At 59.4% G+C, this 22,235-nt stretch overlaps 5 protein-coding genes across 8 annotated transcripts; 2 read left to right on the forward strand and 3 right to left on the reverse strand.

The window, feature by feature from the left end:
- Positions 1-592: 592 nt before the first annotated feature.
- WDR83OS (WD repeat domain 83 opposite strand) lies at positions 593-2,243 on the reverse strand. The gene is made up of 4 exons (XM_075547756.1): positions 1,933-2,243; positions 1,708-1,813; positions 1,061-1,158; positions 593-964 (listed from the first exon to the last, which is right to left on the reverse strand). Exons 1-4 carry the CDS (start codon positions 1,980-1,982, stop codon positions 898-900), a joined length of 321 nt encoding a protein of 106 aa, XP_075403871.1. The 5' UTR covers positions 1,983-2,243; the 3' UTR covers positions 593-897.
- Positions 1,950-7,238, forward strand: WDR83 (WD repeat domain 83). Its single transcript, XM_075547732.1, has 9 exons — positions 1,950-2,490; positions 2,564-2,684; positions 2,769-2,874; positions 3,156-3,204; positions 3,292-3,418; positions 5,567-5,634; positions 5,726-5,834; positions 5,917-6,031; positions 6,911-7,238. Exons 1-9 carry the CDS (start codon positions 2,388-2,390, stop codon positions 7,058-7,060), a joined length of 948 nt encoding a protein of 315 aa, XP_075403847.1. The 5' UTR covers positions 1,950-2,387; the 3' UTR covers positions 7,061-7,238.
- Positions 7,110-10,841, reverse strand: DHPS (deoxyhypusine synthase). 2 transcript variants are annotated; one of them, XM_075547723.1, is made up of 9 exons: positions 10,495-10,841; positions 9,744-9,908; positions 9,439-9,560; positions 9,263-9,359; positions 9,098-9,184; positions 8,573-8,678; positions 8,395-8,498; positions 7,402-7,463; positions 7,110-7,323 (listed from the first exon to the last, which is right to left on the reverse strand). In XM_075547723.1, exons 1-9 carry the CDS (start codon positions 10,696-10,698, stop codon positions 7,179-7,181), a joined length of 1,092 nt encoding a protein of 363 aa, XP_075403838.1. In that variant the 5' UTR covers positions 10,699-10,841; the 3' UTR covers positions 7,110-7,178. The 2 variants fall into 2 exon arrangements, with proteins under 2 accessions (XP_075403838.1, XP_075403831.1); XM_075547716.1 differs by having other exon boundaries at positions 7,402-7,527; positions 10,495-10,837.
- Positions 10,479-13,775, forward strand: GNG14 (G protein subunit gamma 14). 2 transcript variants are annotated; one of them, XM_075547747.1, is made up of 3 exons: positions 10,479-11,364; positions 13,417-13,509; positions 13,603-13,775. In XM_075547747.1, exons 1-3 carry the CDS (start codon positions 11,263-11,265, stop codon positions 13,726-13,728), a joined length of 321 nt encoding a protein of 106 aa, XP_075403862.1. In that variant the 5' UTR covers positions 10,479-11,262; the 3' UTR covers positions 13,729-13,775. The 2 variants fall into 2 exon arrangements, with proteins under 2 accessions (XP_075403862.1, XP_075403855.1); XM_075547740.1 differs by having other exon boundaries at positions 13,417-13,775.
- On the reverse strand, positions 11,976-20,349 carry FBXW9 (F-box and WD repeat domain containing 9). Of its 2 annotated transcripts, XM_075547707.1 has the most exons (10): positions 19,588-20,343; positions 18,193-18,332; positions 17,986-18,114; positions 16,349-16,461; positions 16,165-16,256; positions 15,381-15,529; positions 15,183-15,296; positions 14,978-15,067; positions 14,832-14,897; positions 11,976-14,748 (listed from the first exon to the last, which is right to left on the reverse strand). In XM_075547707.1, exons 1-10 carry the CDS (start codon positions 19,991-19,993, stop codon positions 14,674-14,676), a joined length of 1,374 nt encoding a protein of 457 aa, XP_075403822.1. In that variant the 5' UTR covers positions 19,994-20,343; the 3' UTR covers positions 11,976-14,673. The 2 variants fall into 2 exon arrangements, with proteins under 2 accessions (XP_075403822.1, XP_075403824.1); XM_075547709.1 differs by lacking the exon at positions 15,183-15,296 and having other exon boundaries at positions 19,588-20,349.
- Positions 20,350-22,235: the final 1,886 nt, after the last annotated feature.

Consider the following 22,235-nt stretch of genomic DNA (forward strand, 5'->3'; position numbering starts at 1 on the left):
TTTGAGATGAGGACACTAACTCGTGGGTCGCCAAGGGACACTTGGTCCTCATGGGGACAGAGAACTGATCTTTCTGGGAGTAGCTGGTTTGCTAAGGTGTGTGTGTATGGAGTTCTAGAGGTGTCCCATTCTATCTTTAGGGCTGGGATCCCGAGGGCCGCAGCTTGACTAGTAACAGGGGTTGGTTGATAGAAGGCCTGTTCACTCCATAAAGACTGAAGGGCCCTTGGGGTGCCATGGCTGGGAGGCCAGCCTACTTGGGAAGGTTCCCAGGGGTCCTTTGGTATCTAGTCTCTAGACCGAACTAGTAAGGGAGGACCTGATCCTTTCACCTCCTCCCTAATTCCTACTGGTTCATCCAGCCTGCAAGTATTACCCTGTTACCCTGAAAAGAAAACCCCATTCCAGATTCCTAGGGTCAGCAGGCTGATATGCTCAGTCGCCCAGAGCAAGGGCTCACTGTGCGTTAGCTGGCACTGGACTTTAGACAGGAGATTTGTGAAATGAGCAAATCACCAGCACTGGGGGCCTCCGTTCCAGGATGGAGGCTTTCCCCCAGTGCACACAGAAGGAAGGAGGTTGCAGAGGTTGGTTAGAGTGGAAAAAACAACTTTATTATTAACTTATTTCAACAGGAAAAGTTGCCCAGAGACACGGGCCGCATTTCCATCGGCAGCAGGCAGCAGGTGGAAGAAGGGCACGCATGTCGGTAGGCCTAGGATCGTCTCCTTGCATCCTAGCAGAGGGGGAGCCCAGGGAAGGGGCTAGGTTCCCTCCAATCAGCTGAGAGAGACCCGAGACCACCCCAGCCAGGGAAGCCCGAGACAACAGTCAAAGGCCAATCCGGAAGGAAATACAGGGGGGGGGGGGCGCAGGATGCGACCCTCAAGACTGGCATCACCAGGGGGGCGTCATGGGTTGAGGGTTCTGTAGATAGGACATCACCACCGCCGAGATGGACAACCTGAGATGGGAGAGGGGCGTCAGTTAGGGTCCAAGAGGTAAAGGCTTGGGTCGCTCCGTCTAGCCAGCGTCCATTTCTTTCTTGGCCCACACTCACATAAAGCTACTCATCATCTGCTTGGTATCCTCTGAACTCCGGGAATTGGCGAAGCTGATGAAGGAGCAGTAGACAGCAACCCAAGCACACCATTTCAGCTGGAGCGGGGAAGTGGGTGGGAAAGGGAAGTGGGTTGGTGAGGGGGACTCAGCGAGGACTGCAAACCTCAGCCCTCGGGCGGCGTTCGTTCAGTAACCCTAGGCGCAGATTCCACCCAGTTGCCATCTGGCTCAGTTCAGGGCTGGGTCCCCGGAGTCTCTCAGGTCCCGCCCACTCATAGCCCATTCCAAGTACCTGGTCCTACTCTCTGATCTGTACCTGACCACATGACGTCCTCTCAGGTCCAAAAGCACCATCCTGAAAAATGCCCTTCATGCCAAGGGCCCTGCCCTTTTGCCATGCACCCGCTCCAAGTTGACTCTGAGATGGGCCTCAGCCTCGGATCCACCTCCCACGTCCCCACTCGGGTATTCCACCAGCACCACCCTCCAGCTTCCCCGACGGCTCTAGCTTTCCCCAGCTGGCGCCAGTCACCCAACTTAAGTCTCTGGCAGGAGCACCCGTTACAGGCCAGTCTTGGCACCGACGTTCAAGCCCCGCCCCCTCCGTGCTGTTCCCTCGCGGCGGTTTGCAGACGGGCCGCCCACCTTGAGCATGAGTCCGCACATGCTAAAGATCATGCCGAGTAGGTTCATGTAGTCCGGCGTCGGATCGTCCAAGGCCGGGTTACACTCGCTCGGCGGAGGCTTGTACCTGCGGCAGGCTCAAGGGTCAGGGGCGCCAAAGTCCCGCCCCCCCAACGAACGAGTCCCGGACACGCCCCCCCAGCCCACACCCCCAAAACCTTGCCGCCGTGACGCTGGGAACCTCACCGCAACACTTTGTTGGGCCTCCGTGGGTCCGACATATTGTTCGCAGACATAGCCGAGTGGAAGGCTGGGACGCACCCCGTCCGCGGCGCGGCGGCAGCTTCCGGCGCGGACACGGGGACGGCTTTCCGAGTGACCCCGCGGGAGGCCCTGCGCTTCGGTTCCGCCTGGGCGGAGGAGGCCTCCCCCGACCGGGAGACCGAGAACCAGGAGACGCTAGGGATGCTTCTGGAAAACAGGAGGCGCTTCCGCCTTGGGGCTCCGGGCAAGTGAAAACCGGACCCCCGCGCTCCGATGTGCCCAATGCTCGACCCAAAAAGACGGCGGGCTGACAGGAAGTGAGGAACAGGAAGTTGGCCGGGCGGCACCCCGAGGAGGTTACACGCACTCGCGGGCCCGTGGGATTCAAAGGCTCGGTCGCGACTGTGATTGCGGGAAGGGGCAGGGAGCTCGGAAGCATGGCTTTCCCCGAGCCGAAGCCGCGGGCGCCGGAGCTGCCGCGGAAACGGCTGAAGACGCTGGACTGCGGGCAGGGGGCGGTGCGCGCCGTGCGCTTTAACGGTGAGCGCCTCCTGCCTTGGCGGGTTCGCCCCCACACCCCGCGCTCCGCTAACCCCCGCCTGGTGTTCCCCAGTGGATGGCAACTACTGCCTGACGTGCGGCAGCGACAAGACCCTGAAGCTGTGGAACCCGCTGCGGGGGACGCTGCTGCGAACGTACAGCGGCCACGGCTACGAGGTGCTGGACGCGGCCGGGTGAGGCGAGGGCCGGGCGCGGCATGGAAGCGCGGGGGCTGAGGTCCGTGGGGAGCCCCTGACAGCGCCGCGCTTCCTCTCCAGCTCCTTTGACAACAGCAGTCTCTGCTCCGGCGGCGGGGACAAGGCCGTGGTGCTGTGGGATGTGGCGTCCGGTCAGGTCATCCGCAAATTTCGAGGGCACGCGGGGGTGAGTACGAGCAAGTCGGTCTTCGGGGACAAGGCCGCCTCGCCAGGTAGTCCTGACGCCCTCATCACCACCCCACCGCATTAGAGCATGCGCCCAGGGGCTTTCCTCTTTGTCCTGGTGGTCCTAATGGCCAAACACCAAGCCCTGTCCTTACATCTCCCCCGATGCCTTCCACCTCCCTGTTCCCGCACAGCCCTTGCATGGACCCGCCTTGGGAACCCTCCCTCTATCCCAGCGCTCCAAAGCTCGGCCCCCTCTGAGTGGCTGTTCCTGTTCCGCAGAAGGTGAACACCGTGCAGTTCAATGAAGAGGCCACGGTGATCCTATCCGGTGAGTCTGGGACCTAGGTAGGGGTACGGGGTGCTGCTCCCCACACTCCCAAACCTAACCCACCCACCCCACCCCACGGCCTCACAGGCTCTATCGATTCGAGCATCCGCTGTTGGGACTGCCGCTCCAGGAAGCCTGAGCCAGTGCAGAAGCTGGATGAGGCCAGGGATGGCGTCTCCAGCCTGAAGGTGTCGGACCACGAGATCCTGGCAGGGTGAGTGGAGCCACTGGGAAGCCCAAAGCCGCAGCTTGCTGCCCTTGAATGAAAACCTCCTCTTCACTGTAGTTCACAGGGCCTCACTTCTCACCAATATGTCAAGCATCTCCCCACCCCCACCCCCCAGCCACGGGGCTGGGCTGTCCCATCTGTGACTTAATTCCAAATGTATTTGAGTAGTACTTTTCTGTTGGTTGAGTACAGAAACCAAACCCAGTCCACTGCCATGAAGTCGATTCTGCCTCCTTGTGAGGCTACAGGGCAGAGTAGACTGTTTTTAAAGGGGGCAGACAGCCACCTCTCTCCTGTAAAGCAGCTGATAGGCTTGAACCACCAACGTTGCTGCTAGCAACTCAGCTTAGTCCACTGGGACTATAGCCAAAATCGAGCCCCTGCCGTGGTGTTGGTTCTCATAGGGACACTATTTGGGGTTTCCAAGGCTGTGAATCTCTTCAGGAGCAGCTAGACTTCTCTTTGTCCTGCTGAGCAGCTAGTGGGTTTGAACCACTGACCTTGTGGTGAGCAGCTCGTCACCCAGCTCACAGTGCCACCAGGGATCTTTTCATGTGCATGCAGCAGGGAACAAATGAAGGAAATTCTTGCTTGCCAATGAAAAGTTGATGATCTAGTTGTAGGAAACAAGTTGTTGTCTTGAATCTTCAGACTGGGCCCCCTAGGATTGCCACAATCCAAGGGAGTGGAATGCCACCACCATCATCACCAAGGGCGTTTGGGCTGCCTGGCCTGTGTGGACAGTCCTATGCCAGTAGGACAGCCTGTGCTAGCTCTTCATCCTCCGGGTCCAGATGTCATCACCTCCTTAGAGAGGCCTCCCTAGATGACCCTCCTTCAGTGCCACCTCTCAGAAACTGCCTGGCATCGTCAAAACTAGGTTCCAGGGTCTGGCAGCGAGGACATGCTTGTGTATATGTGACGCATCTGAGTAGCTCCTCCCGGTGGCCTTGTGAGGCACTGGCTGTTTCTGTCTCCCTATTGGGAGAGGACAGTGCAGTCCCCTCCAGCCCTGAGGCCACACAGACACATAAGTGCCATGGGAGCCCTGCCCCTCGCCTTTGCCATGATCAGCCTGACCCAGTCTTCCAAGTGGCTGTTCATCCCGGACCCAAGGCCTCCCAGCCAGGCCTGGGCTAGAGGCTGAGAACGAGGCAGACTTGGTTCCTGGCCCCTGAAATCTTGCTCCTCTAATGGGGCAGAGGATCAGTAACTAAATCAATGCAGCTACTGCCACTGAAGCTAAATGACGGGACAAGAAAGGACGGACTTGCCTGAGAAAGGAACGTGAGGCTACGTTGGGTCATGGGGAGGCAAGGAAGGCTGGGTAAAGGCTGAGGAGTCGCCGCCCAGGGGAGAGCTTTGAGAACAAAGTACAAAGGCCCCAAACTGGGGGTGGGGGGGGGGCATTTGGGAAGCGGCTGGATGGCAGAGGCTACACAAGAATGGAGCAGGAGGGGAGAATGGGGTTGGAAGCAGCTAGCTATTCTGTGTGTTTCCCAGAGTGATAAGCCCTATCCCATGGCTTTGGAGGAATCCAAATCCCTCTACTTCATCCTGGATTCTGGGCTGCAGTATAAAGGTTTTATTGGGGGCTGAGCAATTGTTTTTCCCTCTGAAAAGGAGGTAGTAGGCCGCATAAGTGGGAAGCTGTGAGCCTGAGCAGGTGATGTAGGGTCTGAAAAACCACAGGAAGAATTTGGATGCCTTTCTTGAGAATATTGGGATCCCTGTTTGAGGGCGATTGCCCCCACTCCCACTGTACTCAGAGGTGCTCCCCCTGGCGGTTGTGAGGGAACAACCATTCAATCTGGGGGTGGACTCCGGGAGACCAGGGTGGTAAGATTTTGGGGGCGGGAAGGTGCTTTGGAGAAGGCAGAAAAGGGGGAATCTAGAAGTGCTCCAAAAGTCTGGTGTGAAAAAGCGGCCCTAGGCCTCAGAAACGGTTGGAGTGGAGCTGATGAGTCTGGATCAGAATGGGAAGACCTGAGAATTGCACGTGTTAGTTCAGTTCTTTTGGGATGCTCTTTTCCATGGCATGAAGGGTGCCCAGAGGTGTGGGCTCAGCCGTGCCCTTGCCCTTGGGGCCAAAGATGGGTCCTGGAAATCAACCCTCTCTGCCTTCTCTTGCAGCTCTGTGGACGGCCGTGTGAGGCGCTACGACTTGAGGGTGGGGCAGCTCTTCTCAGACTACGTGGGCAGTGAGTGGGGCCCAGGCTGTGGGGCAGGAAGGGTGCATGGGGGCCATAGAGGGGACCCCAACCTCACTCACCCACCCTCCCCTCCCACCAGGCCCCATCACCTGCATCTGCTTCAGCCGCGATGGGCAGTGTACCCTGGTATCCAGCCTAGACTCCACACTGCGGCTTCTAGATAAAGACACAGGGGAACTGCTGGGAGAGTGAGTCCATGGGGTTGCCCGCCCTTCCTCCCTACTTCTGCTGAGGCCCAAGCTCCCCTGACACCCCACCCTCTGTCTGCAGGTACACAGGCCACAAGAACCAGGAATACAAGCTGGACTGCTGCCTGAGTGAGCGCGACACGCACGTGGTCAGCTGCTCTGAAGACGGAAAGGTGTTCTTCTGGGACCTGGTGGAGGTGAGCCCCCACCCCCACATCCCATTCTTCCACCAGTCACGCTCGGATATGAAAATGAGCATGGCTGTTAGAGCGAGTGGGGCCTTGAAGGACAAGGCAGGCAGGAAGGACATTCCAGGCCAAGGGAAACGTGCAGGTGCCTTGCACACATCAGTCAGCAAAGAGCACATGTGGCAGGATCCAGATCGGGGAGGATCACAAGCACCAAGTTGAGGACCAGGCAGAGCCCTGGGTGGGACAGGGCTGTTGCTGATCCCGGAACCTGCCTGACATCAAAGAGACACAACAGTTTCAAGGCCTGGCCTTGAAGACTCTCAGGCTGACAGGGAAGCCAGGTGGGGAGAGACTGTCCAAGATCACTGGCACCTTCAAGGAAGGTGATGCCAGTCAAGAGCGCCAAGTGTATGGGGGAGTGGGCCCTGCAGAGGCCCTGGAGACTCAGGGGACCAGCTCTCGCAATGGGAGCAAAGTGGACAGTGAGAATGTCTCACCTTCCCGAGGGCCCCGAGACAGGAAGTCACCAGGGGAGAGAGGACACGTGGAAGGATGTTGTCAGGGTTGAAAGAGGAATTGGGGGCAACTTCAGGAAGTGTACAAGTTGTGAAATGCACGGAGGCCACAGATAAACCAGGGGGTAGGGGGGAGCAGAGTGGAGAGAATGGCAGCCTCTGGACATGCCTGAAGGGCAGAGCCGACAGCCCTGACCATAGAGGGAGCGGGTGAGGTGTGAAAGGGTAAGACAAGACGCCCATGTTGGAGCGCAGTGTGGTGTGTGGAGAGCAGTTAGGTTGAGCTCTCATGGTCAGCGGAGAGGCGGGCTGGACTAGAGTGAGGAACTGGAATGCCACTGCTAACCGCGCCCACTGCCTTGCCCCACAGGGTTCGCAGGCGCTGGCCCTGCCCGTGGGACCCGGAGTGGTGCAGTCGCTGGCCTTCCACCCCACCGAGCCCTGCCTGCTGACGGCCATGGGAGGCAGCGTCCACTGCTGGCGGGAAGAGTCCTACGAAGCGGAAGGTGGGACAGGCTGAAGCCAGGGACGGCCCTCCTCCACTCTCTCAAACACAGACACCGACCGCCTTGGAAGAAAAGCTGGGACCATTTATTTGGGACACAGTGCTGGCCAGGAAGGCGGAGGGGGCTGGGCTTTCACACTAATAAATAGAGGTGGGCGAGATCTCCCTGGGACACTTGCTGTTCAGTCCTCATTCTTCTCCGGCATGAAGGCATCTGCCTTCTGGGCAAAGGTTTCCGCCACAAGCAGAGGGAAGACCAGGGAGGCATCAGCATACACCTGTAGGGGGACCTAGGTGAGCCAGGGGGCTCCTCGGCCGCATCTCCAGAGACCTGCAGCCACCAGCCCGGTTCTCACCTTGACAGGCTGTGCGTCCACCCGGATCTTTCCCCATGAGACCGCCTCATCCGGTCGGGCACCTGAATCAGAGCCATCGAACTCCTGGGCCGTGTTGATGTAGACCGCATAGTCAGCCCCGTTCCGCTGCGGACAGGGGTGGGGCAGGTCAGCCAGTCACCAGAGCCAAGACCACAGTGCACAGAGATCCAGGAGGGAGTGGGCATGTGGCTGAGGGAGGTGGTCCCGAGGAAGGAAGCCCTTAGCCCCTGTTGCCCCAAGGTCAGAAACCCTTCCCTGAGCATAAGTGAGGGCTCCCAGGGCAGAACACGAAATGGACAAACGGGGCCTGGTGTGGACAGTCTTCCTGCTGGCTGGTCGGCAGCAGCCGTCACCAGTGCTGCCTCCCAAATACCACAAACTCTCAACCACTCCCCACTTTCACAGCCACCCAGACCAGAGCTGGCCTCCAGCTCCACTCACGCCCCCTCCAGCCTGCTACTCTCAAAGCAGTCGGAGACTAGAGCTTGGCACGTGAGCTTCCTCAGAACCTTCCAGGGTTCCCACCTCCATGGCATAAACCAAGGCCACCCCCGTGGCCCACAAGGCCTCATCTGACCTGCCCCATCCCCTCCCTACTACTCTTGTCTCTCCCAGCTCCCCACCACTGACCTCCCAGCTGTTACACGTCAGGGCCTTTGCACTGGCTGTTTCACTGCCCAGCACTCCTCCCCAAGCTAGCCGTGATTCCTGGCGCCCACACCTGCCAATCTCTGCTCACATGTCTGCCCACTTAAAAGGGCCTTGCTCAAGCACCCTTTCTCCTGCCATTTTTTCTCCCGAGTAACTGCCACCTAACATACATGTCCCTTGGCTATCTGTCCCCAAAGGGCAGCTTATCCCTGCCTGCCCAGCCCAAGGCTATTAACCCCAGCATAGAGCATATGGTCTAGCATATGGCAGGTGCAGTCCCCCAGCCTCTCCACCCCACCCCACCCGACCTGGTCAACTTACCATGAGGTTGGCGTTGGCGATGTGGTGCTTCACCAGGCCCCCGCCCAGGATGATCATTCCAGAGCGCTTGGCGAAGATGGCCTGTGTGTTCATGAGCCTCAGGTCTGAGGGACAAGGGGCTGTGGTGAGACTTCGGCCTTCCTCCCATGCCCGCTCTACAGAGAGCCCAGCACCTCACCCTCAACAATGTCCAAGGCCAGGCCAGGGTTCTTGTAGGAATGGAAGAAGATCATGTCGCCCAGCGAGCCATCCGTGAGCGCCGGGCTCAACACAGGGATGTGGTTCTGGGGAGGGGAGGGCAGGGCAAAGGCTGGAGCTCAGAGCAGTAAGGGCAGCCTGGCATCAACTCCCTTCCTCTTGCAGGATTGTGGGCGGGGTGCTTAACTTCTCCTGGTCTCAGTTTCCTCAATTGTAAAATGAGGGTAATACCATCGCCCTCAATTGAGGCAGACATGGGGTAACGCCTTGGAAGATGCATTGGAAAATCCTTAGCATGTGGCTCTTCTCAGACTATTGCATCTCAAAAGTTGCTAAGAGTTTGTTTACCTAGCTGCTTCCCAGGACCTCCATTTCCTTAATCTCTCTCTGAAGTTCCCATCTCTGCGGTGGGAATGACTGGACTAACAGTACCAAGTTCCCTGGTGACTGTGAAGCTAAAAGACCTGGGACTTGCTGGCTGCTGTGCCTCCACCCAGCTCCTCACCTTCTGGGCCCAGTAATACACCGACTCAGGATTGTTGATCTCCTTGCCGAGCCGGGCAATCATCTTAGAGGGTGTCCACTTCACACCCTACAAGGGGACAGGGGTGTCAGTGGGCTTCGACCCTGGCCCCTACCATGTCCACCCCCCAATGCTGCCCTGCCCCACCTCTGTGTTCTGCTCCAGCACCATCTGGTCCAGAATGGGCATCAGCCAGTCTTCAAACTTGCAGTAATTGTCATTGGGCACCAAGAGATTCCCAATCCTGAGGACAAGTGGCCATCAAGACTGGCACCCCTTGGCCCGGCTCCCCTGCCCATGGGGCACCACTCTGGGCTCCCCACCTGTTGATCCCATTCTCTCGGAGTTCCTTCCCCCTGAGGCTAAACTCGCCCAGGTACGTGGGTGCCAGGCATTTAATGAGATCTTCTTCCACGCCCCCAGCTGTGGTGACCAGAACATCCACCTGCAGCAAGAAGAAATGGAGTCAGGTGGGTAGGGGGGACCCTGTCCCAGTGCCACCCTCCACCTCAACTGATGACCTTTAGAGGGGCACTCTCGACCCTTAAAACTGATTCATGTCTCCCCAGTTCCCTTCAGCCTGGGCTTTATTCCCCATCGTAACGCCGAGAGGCCAAAGCGTCCCCACCATGTTGTGCTGCACCAGGTAGCGGATGGTCTCGCGGATGCCGGAGCTGATGAGGTTGGACGTGTATCCCAGGAAGATGGTGCAGCCGGTGAGCGGGCGGCGGCTCTGGGTCAGGTCCGCATGCTGGTCCTCGTCCTCTGACAGCGGCTCCAGCTTCTTCTCGATCTGGGGCAACGGCAGCCGGGTGAGCTGAGCTCCGGCCCCACACCCCGACTCCAGAATCCCAGAGGGATTGGAGGCAGACTCTGCCTTGAGGCTCGGCCCACTCAGGGGCACACTTAGCGGGGTCCAAGGAATGTGCCCTGTGTGCAGGCCCCTTCCCACCGGGGCCTCCCGTTCAGAAAACAACTCTATTGCTGAATGCAGAGTCGATGGTTCGGAAAAATAAACCCCCAACCTAATTAACATTTTTTTTTAATGGAAAGCAAGTTAGCCCTTTACAAATCCGGTCCCTTTCTCAGCTGATACGTGTACGCCCACAATCAAGTCCCGCGGGGACCCGGGCTCCCCCTCCACTCCTTTCCTAACAGTGTTGCTCCGCCTCACCCCCGAAGGCTTGCACCCTTAAACCCGCCCGCTACCTAGACCCAGATCCCACCCCGTCCAGACCCCAGGCTTTCCTACCGAGGCCTTCCCCTAACTGGCTGGCGATAGGCCCCGCCCCTCTCCACCGAGGGCCCGCCCCCTCGGAGCCCAGCACCAGTCCAGCTGGAAGCCACGCCCCCGCATCCCTGGAAGCCCCAGGCCTCACCATGGCTTTGACTTGCTGCACCGCGAGCCCGAAGTTGGTGGCCTGGAAGCCGGTGGTGCCGCAGGCCGCCAGGAGCGCGCGGTAGTCCACGCCGCGGTTGAAGTCATAGCCCCGGACCGGGGTACTCTCGGGAGGCATCACTGAGCTGCGCTTCAGCACGGCGGCCAGCGCCGCCCCGGGCACCTCCTCCGAGGCGCCCTCCATGCGCCAGCGACCGCTGTCTCAAGCCAGAGCCGCGCCGGGCAGGCCTCCGGCGGCGTCAAAGCGCACGAACCCACCCCGGCGGGCGCTGGAAGCCGCGCTTGGGCAGAAGCCGCAGGAACAGGACCGGAAGTCTCGGTCACGTGACCGCCGCGGGCCCCAGGGTACTCAGCGCGCCGCAACTATTCCGTGATACGGAAGCCGCGAGGAGCCCGTGTTTTTCCCCTTCGCTTGCCCTCAGCCTACCTTTGCTGCCACCTGCTGGAGACCCGTGGCGTTGCTCAACGTTCCTGCTCATGCCAGTCCCCCTTGAGAAGATAGCTTCTTGGGTGTAGCTCTTGGTCAGGATTTGGGTCACCAGGCACACTTCCCGAACAGAGTCCCCTTTGTCAACCCCTGCCGTGCTCTCGCGGGTCTCCAGGGCCTCCCCATGCAGCAAAACCCTGTGCTACACCCCACACCCAACAGGACCGTGGCTGTCACCTCCCCACCCCCACCCCAGTAATCCTTCCCTGGACTTGCAGACTGCGGGACCTCTGAGGATCTGCATCTCCTGTGTGCTCCTAGATGCCTGCTGCCTGCGGTCCGGTGCGGAGGGGGCGCCTTTTCTCACTCAATGCAGTCTCTGGAGGCCACACTGCGTCAGGCTGTGTTGGGTTCTGCCCTTCGGTCAGTGAACAAGACATCTGCAGCCACAGTCGAATTAGGGGAGAGAGGATGACCTTGGTAAGGGAAGGGCACCAAGGGCACCATTCCATCCAAGACCAGAAGGCTGAGAAAGGCCTCACTGTGAGCACCGCAGGGGAGGCTCCAGGAGGAAAAGAAAAACCGTAGGTGCAATGGCCAAGGTCCTTATCCCTGTCATCTCTCCAGGGCGACCTGAGACTCGCCACTTTGTCCGATACCCGCCCTGCCCCACCTGACCGGACACAGAGACATTGGGCTCCATGTTTTCCCTTGGCTCAAGCCAAGCCCTGCCGACAATAGATCCCCAATCCAGGCCCTTGTCACCATCCCCACGACCTCCGTCCATCCGTGCTGCATTCCTCTCTCTGAATGTCTTCCAGAAGCTATTGAACAGTGGTTTCCTGCTGGGGGTGGGGGGAGTCTGGCCCATGCTCCCCATACTTGCCCTCTCCAACTGCACCCACCCTACTTTATTCCTAGAAGAGGCCAAGCTCCTCCTCCCTAACCAAGGGTGGGTGCACCTGCTGGTTCTCCCTGGAACACCCCTCCCCTACTTCTCAGCTTAGATAGCACCTCCTCAAAGATGCCCCCTCCGACCCACCGCCACCCTCCCTTGCTTCTGTGTGTGTGCACGTGCGTAATTGTATGCATTGTGCTTGTTGCCCATCCCTCCCCAGCTAGACTGGCCACAGTGAGGGCAGGCTTTGTTTCACGTCAGTCACCGATCCTGCTCTCTGCACATATTAGGAGCGGAAGCGATTACACAGAATGTACGAATGACCACAGGGGCATCAGGGTGCTCCGTGAGCAATGAGCGAGGAAGAGGCCCATAGGAAATGGACCCAAAGGCAAGGCCAGGCCATGGGTGCCCAGGGAAGGAAGGTCTCACGCTAAGCCACTAGAGCAGCGGTTCTCAACCTGTCGGTCTCGACCCCTTTGGAGGTTTAACAACCCTTTCATAGGGGTTGCCTGATTTATAACAGTAGCAAAATTAAAGTTATGAAGGTCATGAAAATAATTTTCTGGGGGGGGGGGTTACCACCAGATGAGGAACTGTTATGAAAGGGTTGCGGCATGAGGAAGGTTGAGACACTGCTCTAGAGAGTTCTGCAGAAGCCATTGGGAGATTTTACTTTCCTAAAGCTTCCCGGAGTGGGGAGTGGGGAGCAGAGAGCAGGCTGGAGACTCCCAGCAGGATGGGGCTGGGTCAGGGTGGGAGCATAAGGAGGGAGAGGAGTGACCAGACTACATCTGCAGGTTATCTGCCGGCATGGAGGGAGGGTCAGAGGTGGGGATACTGGGACGAGGAAAGGAGGACTTGGAGAGGTGGCCTTGAGCAACTGGGTGGACACTGCTGTGCTTATGGGCAGAGATCTGGGGAGATTTGTGCTGTGCTTATGGGCAGAAATCTGTGCTGTGCTTATGGGCAGAGATCTGGGGAGAATCCAGACTTCCATTTAGACAGGATTAGGCTTCGTGTGCCCAAGAACTCGGGAGAAGAGGGTGGAGGTGTGCCCTCGGGGAGGGCAGTCAGTGTTGACAGGAGGGGGTGCTGTGCCCAGCAGGAGCTGCTGAGTGTTGTCAAGAACAGGTTCATGGGGGAGGGGGGGTGTTCCAAAGTGCCCAGGACCTTCACATTCCCCCAGCCCAAAGGGCTCAGTCCCCTCGGGGCCTGGTGACACATGGCACTAGGACAGGGACCCCCTCTGCAGAGGCAGCTGCTGCCTTGCCTGCTGGTGACATTTCACTCCCTGAGCATCCTGGCTTCAAAGTCTCCGCAGGGGTGGGGAAGGAGAGGAGGGGGTGGGAGAGGCCAGGCTGCATTGGAGGAGGGACTAAGCCAGAGTGGGGCTGGTGACCGCAGCGCCGCACAGCCAGGCAATTGCTGACCGGAGTCCTCAGCAGAGGTACCAGGGCAGGGGCAGGGGGGTCACCTCTCCCTCTCAGTCCCCAAGGGACACAGAGGAGGTACGGGGACCCTAGGTGGTTCCAGGGCTCTCGGTCTAAGGCCTCGGTCTGCTCATCCTCCTCTAGATGTCTGGCAAGGTGGCCATTGGCAGTGACATTGGGCAGGCCCGCCGGGCTGTGGAGCAGCTTCGGATGGAAGCGGGCATCGACCGTGTGAAGGTGAGGCCTGGGGCGGGATCAGAGCTGACAGGGGCGGAGAGCACCTCTGAGCTGAGGGGGGGGCAGCAGGTGAGCAGCCAGGTCTGTCTGCAGGTGTCCAAGGCGGCTGCCGACCTGCTGCAGTTCTGCACAGAGCAGGCCAAGAGCGACCCCTTCCTGGTGGGCATCCCAGCAGCCACCAACCCCTTCAAGGAGAAGAAGCCCTGCACCATCTTATGACCCTGCGGCCCCCGCCTCCCAGGGCATCTCAATAAACATCAAGTGGATGAGCCTCAGGGCATGCCATGGCTGGGCTCTTATGGGGGCTGAGGGAAAGGGGCCAGGGGGAAGGGGAAGGTCTGGGGTGCTGCAGGGGCCAGGCACACACCCAGGTCAGCCTCCCTCGCCCCCTACGTCCAGGGTCACCACCAGCTGCAGGTGCACACACACCCTGTAGACACCCTGGATAGACGAGCACCCACTTCCCTGGCTCCTGAGGGATTGCGGGCGGTGTGGCTTCACCCTCCACCACTCACACAACCCAGGTGAGAGTCGGAACACACACGCACACGCCTCTCCCACACAGATGTCTCCTGAGGATTTTGAGCATGTCACACTGCCACACAGCTCTCACACACGCACATGCACACATATGCTTGTCACACACACTCCTCCAGGCTCCCTTCCTCTTACATACACATACATACATGCACAGTTTGAAGCCACACACGCCTGTCCACTGACACACAAATAGACATGATGGCCAGTGTGAGGCATCACTTGCACGCGTGGCAGGCACAAGCACACACAGACACGAGTCCTGGAAGCCAGTACGCCCGGCCCGGTTCCTTGCACTCGAGCCCCGCAGCCAGCACACACTGTCTGGCCCAACACCTGTGGGGCCCGGGCAGCACTAGGCTCACAAGGTTTATTTCTTCTTCACGCTCTACTTCTTTGTGGAGAGTAGGGCGTTCAAAGCACAACAACAACAGGGCCCAAAGGTGGGGAACAGTCCCCCCCCATGGGCCGAAACTCCACTGTCACCACACTGGCCTGGGGCCCGGCCTGACAGTGGCCCAGAGGATTCTGCAGGCCAAGAGCGGAGACAGCACCAATGGGGGGAAGGTCCCCTGAGAACAAAGATGGAGGCCAGCCTGCTGGCCCACGGTGTCCACAGCCATCGACTCAGGCCTGGAGCCGCCAGACTTCCAGCGACAGGCCCCCAGAGGCTGCCACCACCAGGTTGCCCTCAGCACAGATCTGGAGGGACAGAAAGGAGGAGTTGGAAGGGTGCTCTTGGCACCAGGGGGGCATGGTGAGGGCGAGGGGGTGGCGAGTCTTACCCCATTCAGCACATTGTCATGGTGACGGGTGCAGATGGTCCTTGGGGGGTCGGTAGGCACATGTACCTGATAAGAGGCAATGGGCGAAGGTCAAAGGCCACTCACTTTGGAGAGAAGGGATGGGCTATGCTGGAGCAGGGCCTCACCCGGATGGTCTTGTCGGTGGAGGTGGTGTACAAGGCCCCCAGCGAGTGCTTGATCCCTGTGATCTGAGACCGGTGGCCCACATCGAAGGACTGCAAAGCAGGGAGAGGGGTGGGTCGCACTCAGACGAAGCTCTTCCCAGCCCACCCCCCAGGGCAAGGGCCAAGGGGAACAGCTGAGGCCTAGAGGCCTGGGCGCCCAGCAGACCCGGACAAGTTGGAAGCCGCCGTCTCGGTTGGCGAAGACGTGCAGCAGGCCCTGGTTGTCCCCGGCCCAGAGCTGCGGCTCCTGGTAGGACATGCAGAGCAGATACGAGTCCAGCTGCAGGAGAGGGGCAGGGACAGGGCAGCTCAGGCCAAGCCCTGCCAGGCTGCAGTCCCCAAGGACCCCTGGAGAGGCTCCCACCTGCAGCCGCTGCAGGACGCTGTTGGCTCGGCGGTCGAACACCACGAGCGTGTGGTCCTCGCTGCCCGAGATGATGTGCCGGTCGTCAGCCAGCAGGGCTAGCACTGCACTGGAGTGTAGTCGCCGGCTCTTCAGCAGGGTGGGGCCGGCTGCAGGGCCCGGGCCAAGGAAAGGGTGACAGGCCCGTCAGAGACCCCCGGGGAGCCTCCAGCCCCACTGGCAAACCGCTCAGCCTACTCTACTCCCCATCATGCCACAGGCCTCTCCCCTCGCACTCAGGCCTCTGCGCTCCCCCACACACATCTTATCTCCCACGCAAATCCCACCGCCCCTCCTCTGAAGATGGAGAGGAGCTGTCCCTGGACACGCCTCCGTCCCTGCCCCCTGGCACTGCCCAGAAAAGGCACAGGCCCTCTAACCAACCCAGTAAGAACGAAATCAATCAATAGGCAGCGGGACAGACTTAAGCTCCAGGTCCTAGTCTAGGTCTTTCATGTATCTAGGTTGATCCAAGCCACACCCCTTAGTCCTATGGAGTCATTGTCCCCCAGTAGCCCTATGCAGCTGCTGTTAGGACTACTGGTCCACTTTTAGTGGGGCGGGGCTTCCTCTTGACACACACACACCCCCAGTTGTGTGTGTCAACCCCTCACAGCACTGGGCACCCTGAGTGGTTAGCATGCGCTGGGGTGCCTGTCAGCCCCGACAGCCTGGGAGTCCCTGCAGGACTCTGCAGACCTCAGGCAACCATGTCCCCCCACCCCGGCCCGGGTCCCCAGCACACCTCTAGGGTCGTAGACCGTGACCTTCTTGTCATAGGTGCCCGTCACCAGGATGTCGGGCTGATAGGAGAGACAGAGCACAGCGGCCTTGCCCCTGGGGACACACAGACCGCAGGGCTAGGGCTAGGGCTGGGGCCAGCCAGGGCCCTGCCTCCCCAGGCCCCCCCTGCCCGTGACCCCTCACACTTGATCTCGCCGAACTGCTGCCCATCAGCCGCCATGTCCCAGAGCTTCACCGTGCTGTCCCAGGAGCCGGAGCACACGCGGTGGTCCTGGGCTGCCAGCGACCACACCCAGCCCTGTGGGACCGGGATGCAGCAATCACACAGGGGTGTGCCCCACCCCCACCACCCCCTCTGTTTGCCCTCACAAGAGCCCAGCGAGGGGGAGGCTGTGGTCTCCCCTGTGTTGGCAGATGAAACTCAGAAAGGTCAGTAAAGCAAGAGCAAACCAACTGCCCTTGAGTGGACGCCGACTCCCAGCGCCCTCTAGTTATACAGGTAGAACGGCCCCCCTGTGAGTGTTTGAGACTGGATCTCTCTCGCTCTCTTTTAGAATTAATAAATACAGCTTACAGCTCCGAGACGGCATCTCTTTATGGGACTAGAAAGCCCGGTCTTTCTCCTGCGGAAAGGTGCAGCTGCTGGTTTAGAACCGCTTGGCCTTGAAGTTAGTGGCCCAAAGCTTAACCGCCACGCCACCCAGGCTCCTAGGAAGGCCAGTGGACTCATCCAAAGTCACGCAGCTTTATTCCATCACTCCCACTCTGCCAGACTGCAGTACGAGCCCAGCTGGAAGGCCGTGCTCATTTCCCGGACCATTAGTAAGACTGAGGGTCAAGGGAAGGAGGTGGCTGACCCAAGAGCTCAGACCACATTGAGATTCGAGCTTGGGTCGGTGGGTGCAGCTGGCTTCAGAGCCTGGGGCATGCACACCCCACCCAGTACCATGTCTGAGTCAATGACTGGGGAGACCCAACATCAGCGATGTTGGCTTTTGAGCCCGGGACAGTGTGACTAACCACGCCACCTCCACTCCGTGACCCAGTTAGGTCGCCGCCCCCATTCTCCCAGTCTGTGTCGGCAAAATGGGACCCTACCTCAGCAGCTTCCAAGCCCAGAGCAGGCTCCTGGCTGAGCCTCCCTGCCCAGCCCCCACCATCCCAGGAAGACCCTATAACGTGTCCCGTTTCACAAATAAGGAAACTGGGTCGCCGAGGGTTGGGTTTCCCGTCACACAGCCAGGAAGCGGCAGGGCAGGGCTTTGAACCCGGCAGTCTGGCTCCAAGCCCAAGCTCACTGACTGGCGGCGTGGCCCTTCACTGCCACTTCTTGCAAAGTGGCAGTCGTGCCCAGGGCTGCCGGAGTCCTACGGGGGAATCTCAGGATGTTAAACAAACACACAAAAGCACCGCCACCGACCCAGAACCATGCAACTGCTAACTCCTGGCAGCCCCGTGTTCAGAGCACGACTGAGCTCCACCAGCCGCGGTCTTTCAGAAGCAGAGCGCTAGGCCTTTCCTCCAAGGGACCTCGAGGTGGACCAGAACTGCCCACCGTGGGTTACTAGTAGCTCAGTGCGTGCCACCCAGGGACTCATTTGCCTGACACCTTCTGAGCACTACTGCCTGTGCCAGTGCCTGAGTGAGGCTGTATGTCCTCATCAGCCCCACAGCTGCCCATTAGCCAGACGCATAAACTGAGGCACACAGACCTCATCCAAAGTCACAGCAAGGAAGGAGGCGAGCCAAGTTCCAAATCAGCGGTCTGGTGCCAAAGCCCATGCCCCCAACCCCGGTGCCCTGGCCCGGCCTGACCCCTCACCTTGTGGGTGCTATTGTGCTCGGTGCCCAGGGCTTTAACCAGGACCCGGCTGGGCTCTGCCCCCAGCTGCCGCAGGTCCCAAAGGTTGACGTTGCGATCTCGGGAGCCTGACAGGCAGAGTGCCCCACCCTGGGAAGAGAGTGGGGAGCTGCTGTCGGTGACCTCCCTGACACCCCTCTGCCTGGCTACCAACCAGCCCCGCCTCACCTGCAGCAGCAGCACGGAGTCAATAGAAGCAAAGTGCCCGTCGGCCAGGCAGAAGTACTCAGCCCGACGCCCGTCCTCTGCCCAGCGCGCCAGGTGCTGCTCCAGCTCAATGCAGGCAGCCGGCCAGTCAAAGTCCTCCTCTGTGGGGCACACAGGGAACAGGGTCCCTGGTGGGCAGGGGCCCTGCTGCCACCCGCACCAGCTGGCCAACCCACCCTGCACCAGACTTAAACAGACACCCACCTGAATCCTTCCACCCACACCACCAGGCAGGGATCACCTATACACTTACCCCGTGGACCTCAGTCTATTCACCCCAGGTTCCCTAAATGGGAGAGCTGAGGCTTCAGGACCTCCTTTGTAAGTCTACTCCCCCCATCTGAGGCTGGGGAGGGGTGGCAGCCTCTGAAGTCTGGGCAGAGGAAGGAGCTGGGGTCTCCTGCCTAAGCTCTGAACCAGACCCAAGGAAGCGTTTCTCAGACTCAAGCTCACTGCCAATGACAACTCTTACAGTGACCCAAGAGGACAGACAGAATGTCCTTGGGGGTTTCCAAAACTGTAACCCTTCATGGGAGCAGAAAGTCTCGTCCTTCTCCCAAGGAGCAGGGCTCCTCCGTTCACAGCCTAGTATCTGTACGTGAGGGTGCCTGGCTAAGACGCAGAATCCGGGGGCCTGAGGCAGGTGTCTGCGCTTCTGTGCAGCTAGTCAGGAGAGTCGGACCAAATGCTCAATCGGCAGCACCTTGAGAACCATTGCTCTCTACAGAGCCAGAGCTTCTGAGTTAGGATAACCAACCACACAACTTATTACTCAGGATGGGCCAAGCGCCTAGAGCCTGAGGATCCAAGGAGTCACTGTCTCAGCACCAGTAATAGAAGTTCAAGGCCCGCCCCACCCCAAGCTGTTTTAGCCCCCCAAGACTTATTCCTTCTGGGGCACAGGGAGAAGCCACCAGCCCTTCCCTAAGAGCCCACGTTTGTCAGGGTTTCCAGGCTCAGTCTGGGCTCAAGGTTTCAGGTTCTGAACTTGGAGTCCCTGTTTCATCCCCTCCTAGGTTGAGGCTCTTAAGGGCTCTGGCACCACTCGTTCCTGTGAAGGCCTCTAAACCTGCGGATTCTTGGACTCTGCGGTGTCGACCATACATCCCCACCGCAGGAGACTTCAAAATCCCTGTGTCAACCGCCAGCCGGGGCTCAGGGGTTTGGTCACAACAGACCCAAAACCTGAGGATCAGGGATCAGGAGCCTGAGGTCAGGGACCCCGTCCACTGCCCCATCGGTTTCCGCTGTCTGAGCATCCCAAGTATCGCCCTTGGGCGCTCCCAGAGGTCAGAGGCTCCGTCAGTCACTACCAGTATGCCTGGGCGGGCATCCCCGGCCTCCGGGAGCGCGCACCTTCCACCACCGGGTAGGGCGCGCGGACGCGGCGCTGCGCGCGTAGCCTCCAGGTGACATGGTCACGCACGAGGTCGCGCAGCACATGGCACACGCGCGGCAGGACCTGAAGCACGAGGCGCGCGTCCAGGAAGGCGCAGATCTCCAGGAGCAGCTCCGGGGGGAGGCTCAGTAGGCCCGGGACACCCACGACCGAAACCTTGGGCGCCGCCCGCGGCGGCTCGAGAGCGCCAGGGACCGGGGCGGCCCCGGGCAGCGGCGGGCTGCGCTGGGGCCCCAGCCCGGGTTTCGGCGGCGTGAGCACGCGGGCCACGTAGGCCTCGGCCTGTGCGTCGGGGTCGAGCTCCGGCTCCGGGGCGCAGTCCCGGGCGCAAGGCTCATCACAGGGCCCGGGAGACGGCTCCATGGCGGCCGGGTGGGCGCGGCCGGCCCAGCGTCCTGTCTCCTAGGCAGCGCGAGGGCACTTCCGGCGCACGCTGATGACGCACAAGAGCCGCCCGAGCGCGTCCCCACGGCAACGGACGCCCCGCGCCCGAGGACCGCGTGCTCGCGTTTCTGTCGTCTCTGTCGACGGGGCCACCTGCAGGTGACACTCCGCTTCGAAACGGGGAAGCCGGGAACGGGCTGAGTAGTGAGTCAGGTGCAGACCCCTCCGGGAAATATGCCGACTGACTGAACATCCTCTTGATCGGAACGTGGTTGGTAGGTGCCGAGAAGCCGGCTCTCCGCCCAGATGGACCCACGCACAACAGAACCAACCGCCGCCCGGCCCTGCACCACCCTCACGATTGAGGCCACTGAGTTAGCCACCGTGTCAGCGCATCTTTGCCGAGGGCCTGCCTCCTTCGCTGGGCTCTACCTTACCGAGCATCATGATGTCCTTCTCCAGGGTCTGGTCCCTCCTGGAAACATGTCCAAAATACCATCTTTTTTTTTTTAAAGCCTGTTTGGATCCAGGCAATGCTGAGAGCCCTCCTGCGCCTTCCCAAGATTGCATGACCACATTCCCCCAACGCCCCTGCAGGACCTCTGGTACTTCATGCTGGGTTTTGCTACTTGGTGTCAATTATCATGGCAGAAATAGATGCATTTTGCTGAATGAATACTTGCATTAAAATGCACACCTCCAAAAATACTCCTCCAAAATTAAGGCGTGACACCACCACGGTCACTGAAAGGCTAGCGTTGCAAACCCAGTTTGCTCTGCAGTCTACCCAAGAAGCCCACTTCCCTCCAGCCGATTCCAACTCGGTGACCCCATGTAGTGTTTGCGGCAGCTCAGCTTTCCCAGACAGGTGAGGCAGGTGGGTTTGAATTGCCAGATGCCCAAATGACAGCACCACCTGGGCCTTTCTTACACTAAAGGTGTATACGCACCTGACTGGAAGACCTACAAGTTGTTAAAAGCACAGAATGGATCTTGTTCTAAGCTTGGGGACCGCCAGTGCTTACTGTCTTCAACCACCCTATGAAATCTGTCCAGCTCTTTGCCTTCCTTTCTTCCATTCACTTAGCTACTCTACGTTCGAGAGTACGTCCCGATGATCCCTTCTCTAACTCGGGTGCAATATGCCATGGCCAGACTTTGGAGCTCATGAACTTTCACTTTCCGATTCCAATCTCAAGTACATCCCGACATGTCTGCTTACTCTTCAGACTTTCCAAACCAAACTCACTGCCATGGGGCGGATTCCAACTCTTCACAGGGCATGGGTGGAACTGCCCTCTCAGGTCTCTGAGGCTATCGCTTTCTACGGATAGGAAGCCTCATCCTAGCTAGTGATTCCTACCTGCTGACCTCGCGGTCAGCAGCCCAGCACATGCCCCACTCCCGCACCCTGCACTCCCTCCTCGGGAGTTGGTAGAAATCTCCAATTGCTTCTTCACCATTAGTAGCTGCTGCATAAATTGGAGTGTCTAACTGACTGGTTTCCCATGTAGGCGCACCGATATTTACCCACATCTGGCAGTGATACTCCAGGATGCACTGCACCGTGTTCCAAACAGGAGCAATTTCCATGTGTCAGCCACTATGACACCTAACATGGTCCCCCAGCGGACTGGCACTGTCTCGCCGTTCAGCCTCTGCTGACCACTTGCAAGGCCTTTGGCCTCTTACATTAACTTCTGACCATCTTGCTCACCCCATATTTTACAGGGAAGAAAACGGGTGGGGGTGGGGTGGTCCCAAGCAACATGCCTGGTTGTTTCCCCCCTCTCCCAGCTCTTTCCCTCGTCCAATTTCTTTGCATCCCCAATTCTAAAGCTTTCCAGGACCCCCACACCCCTTCCCTCCTACCAAAATCAAGGAGACAGAAGGCCAGATGGAGGTGAAAGGTTTCACAAGAAACTGATCTTTACTCAACAAAGTTCTACACCAGTGGAGTCTCAACGCCACCTCGGGCGCCAATCCCCAGCACAGCACGGTTATGGACAGACCCGGCAGCCCGCAAGGGGAGGGGAGGGGGCGGGAGGGATGCAGAAAAGGGGACCAGGGGGACTGCAGATGGAGGCCAGTCTGGGTCTGCAGACCTGGACAGGGAAGGGAGATGGTTGAGAAGCTGAAACTTCATTGTGCAAAAATCAACCAAAAATTAAGTTGGGGGGAATCATTAAGAAGAAAGGAACATGGGAACCAGGCTCCCTTT

The sequence above is a fragment of the Tenrec ecaudatus genome, chromosome 1 (assembly GCF_050624435.1).
Source record: "Tenrec ecaudatus isolate mTenEca1 chromosome 1, mTenEca1.hap1, whole genome shotgun sequence".
NCBI classification, from domain to species: Eukaryota; Metazoa; Chordata; class Mammalia; order Afrosoricida; family Tenrecidae; genus Tenrec; species Tenrec ecaudatus.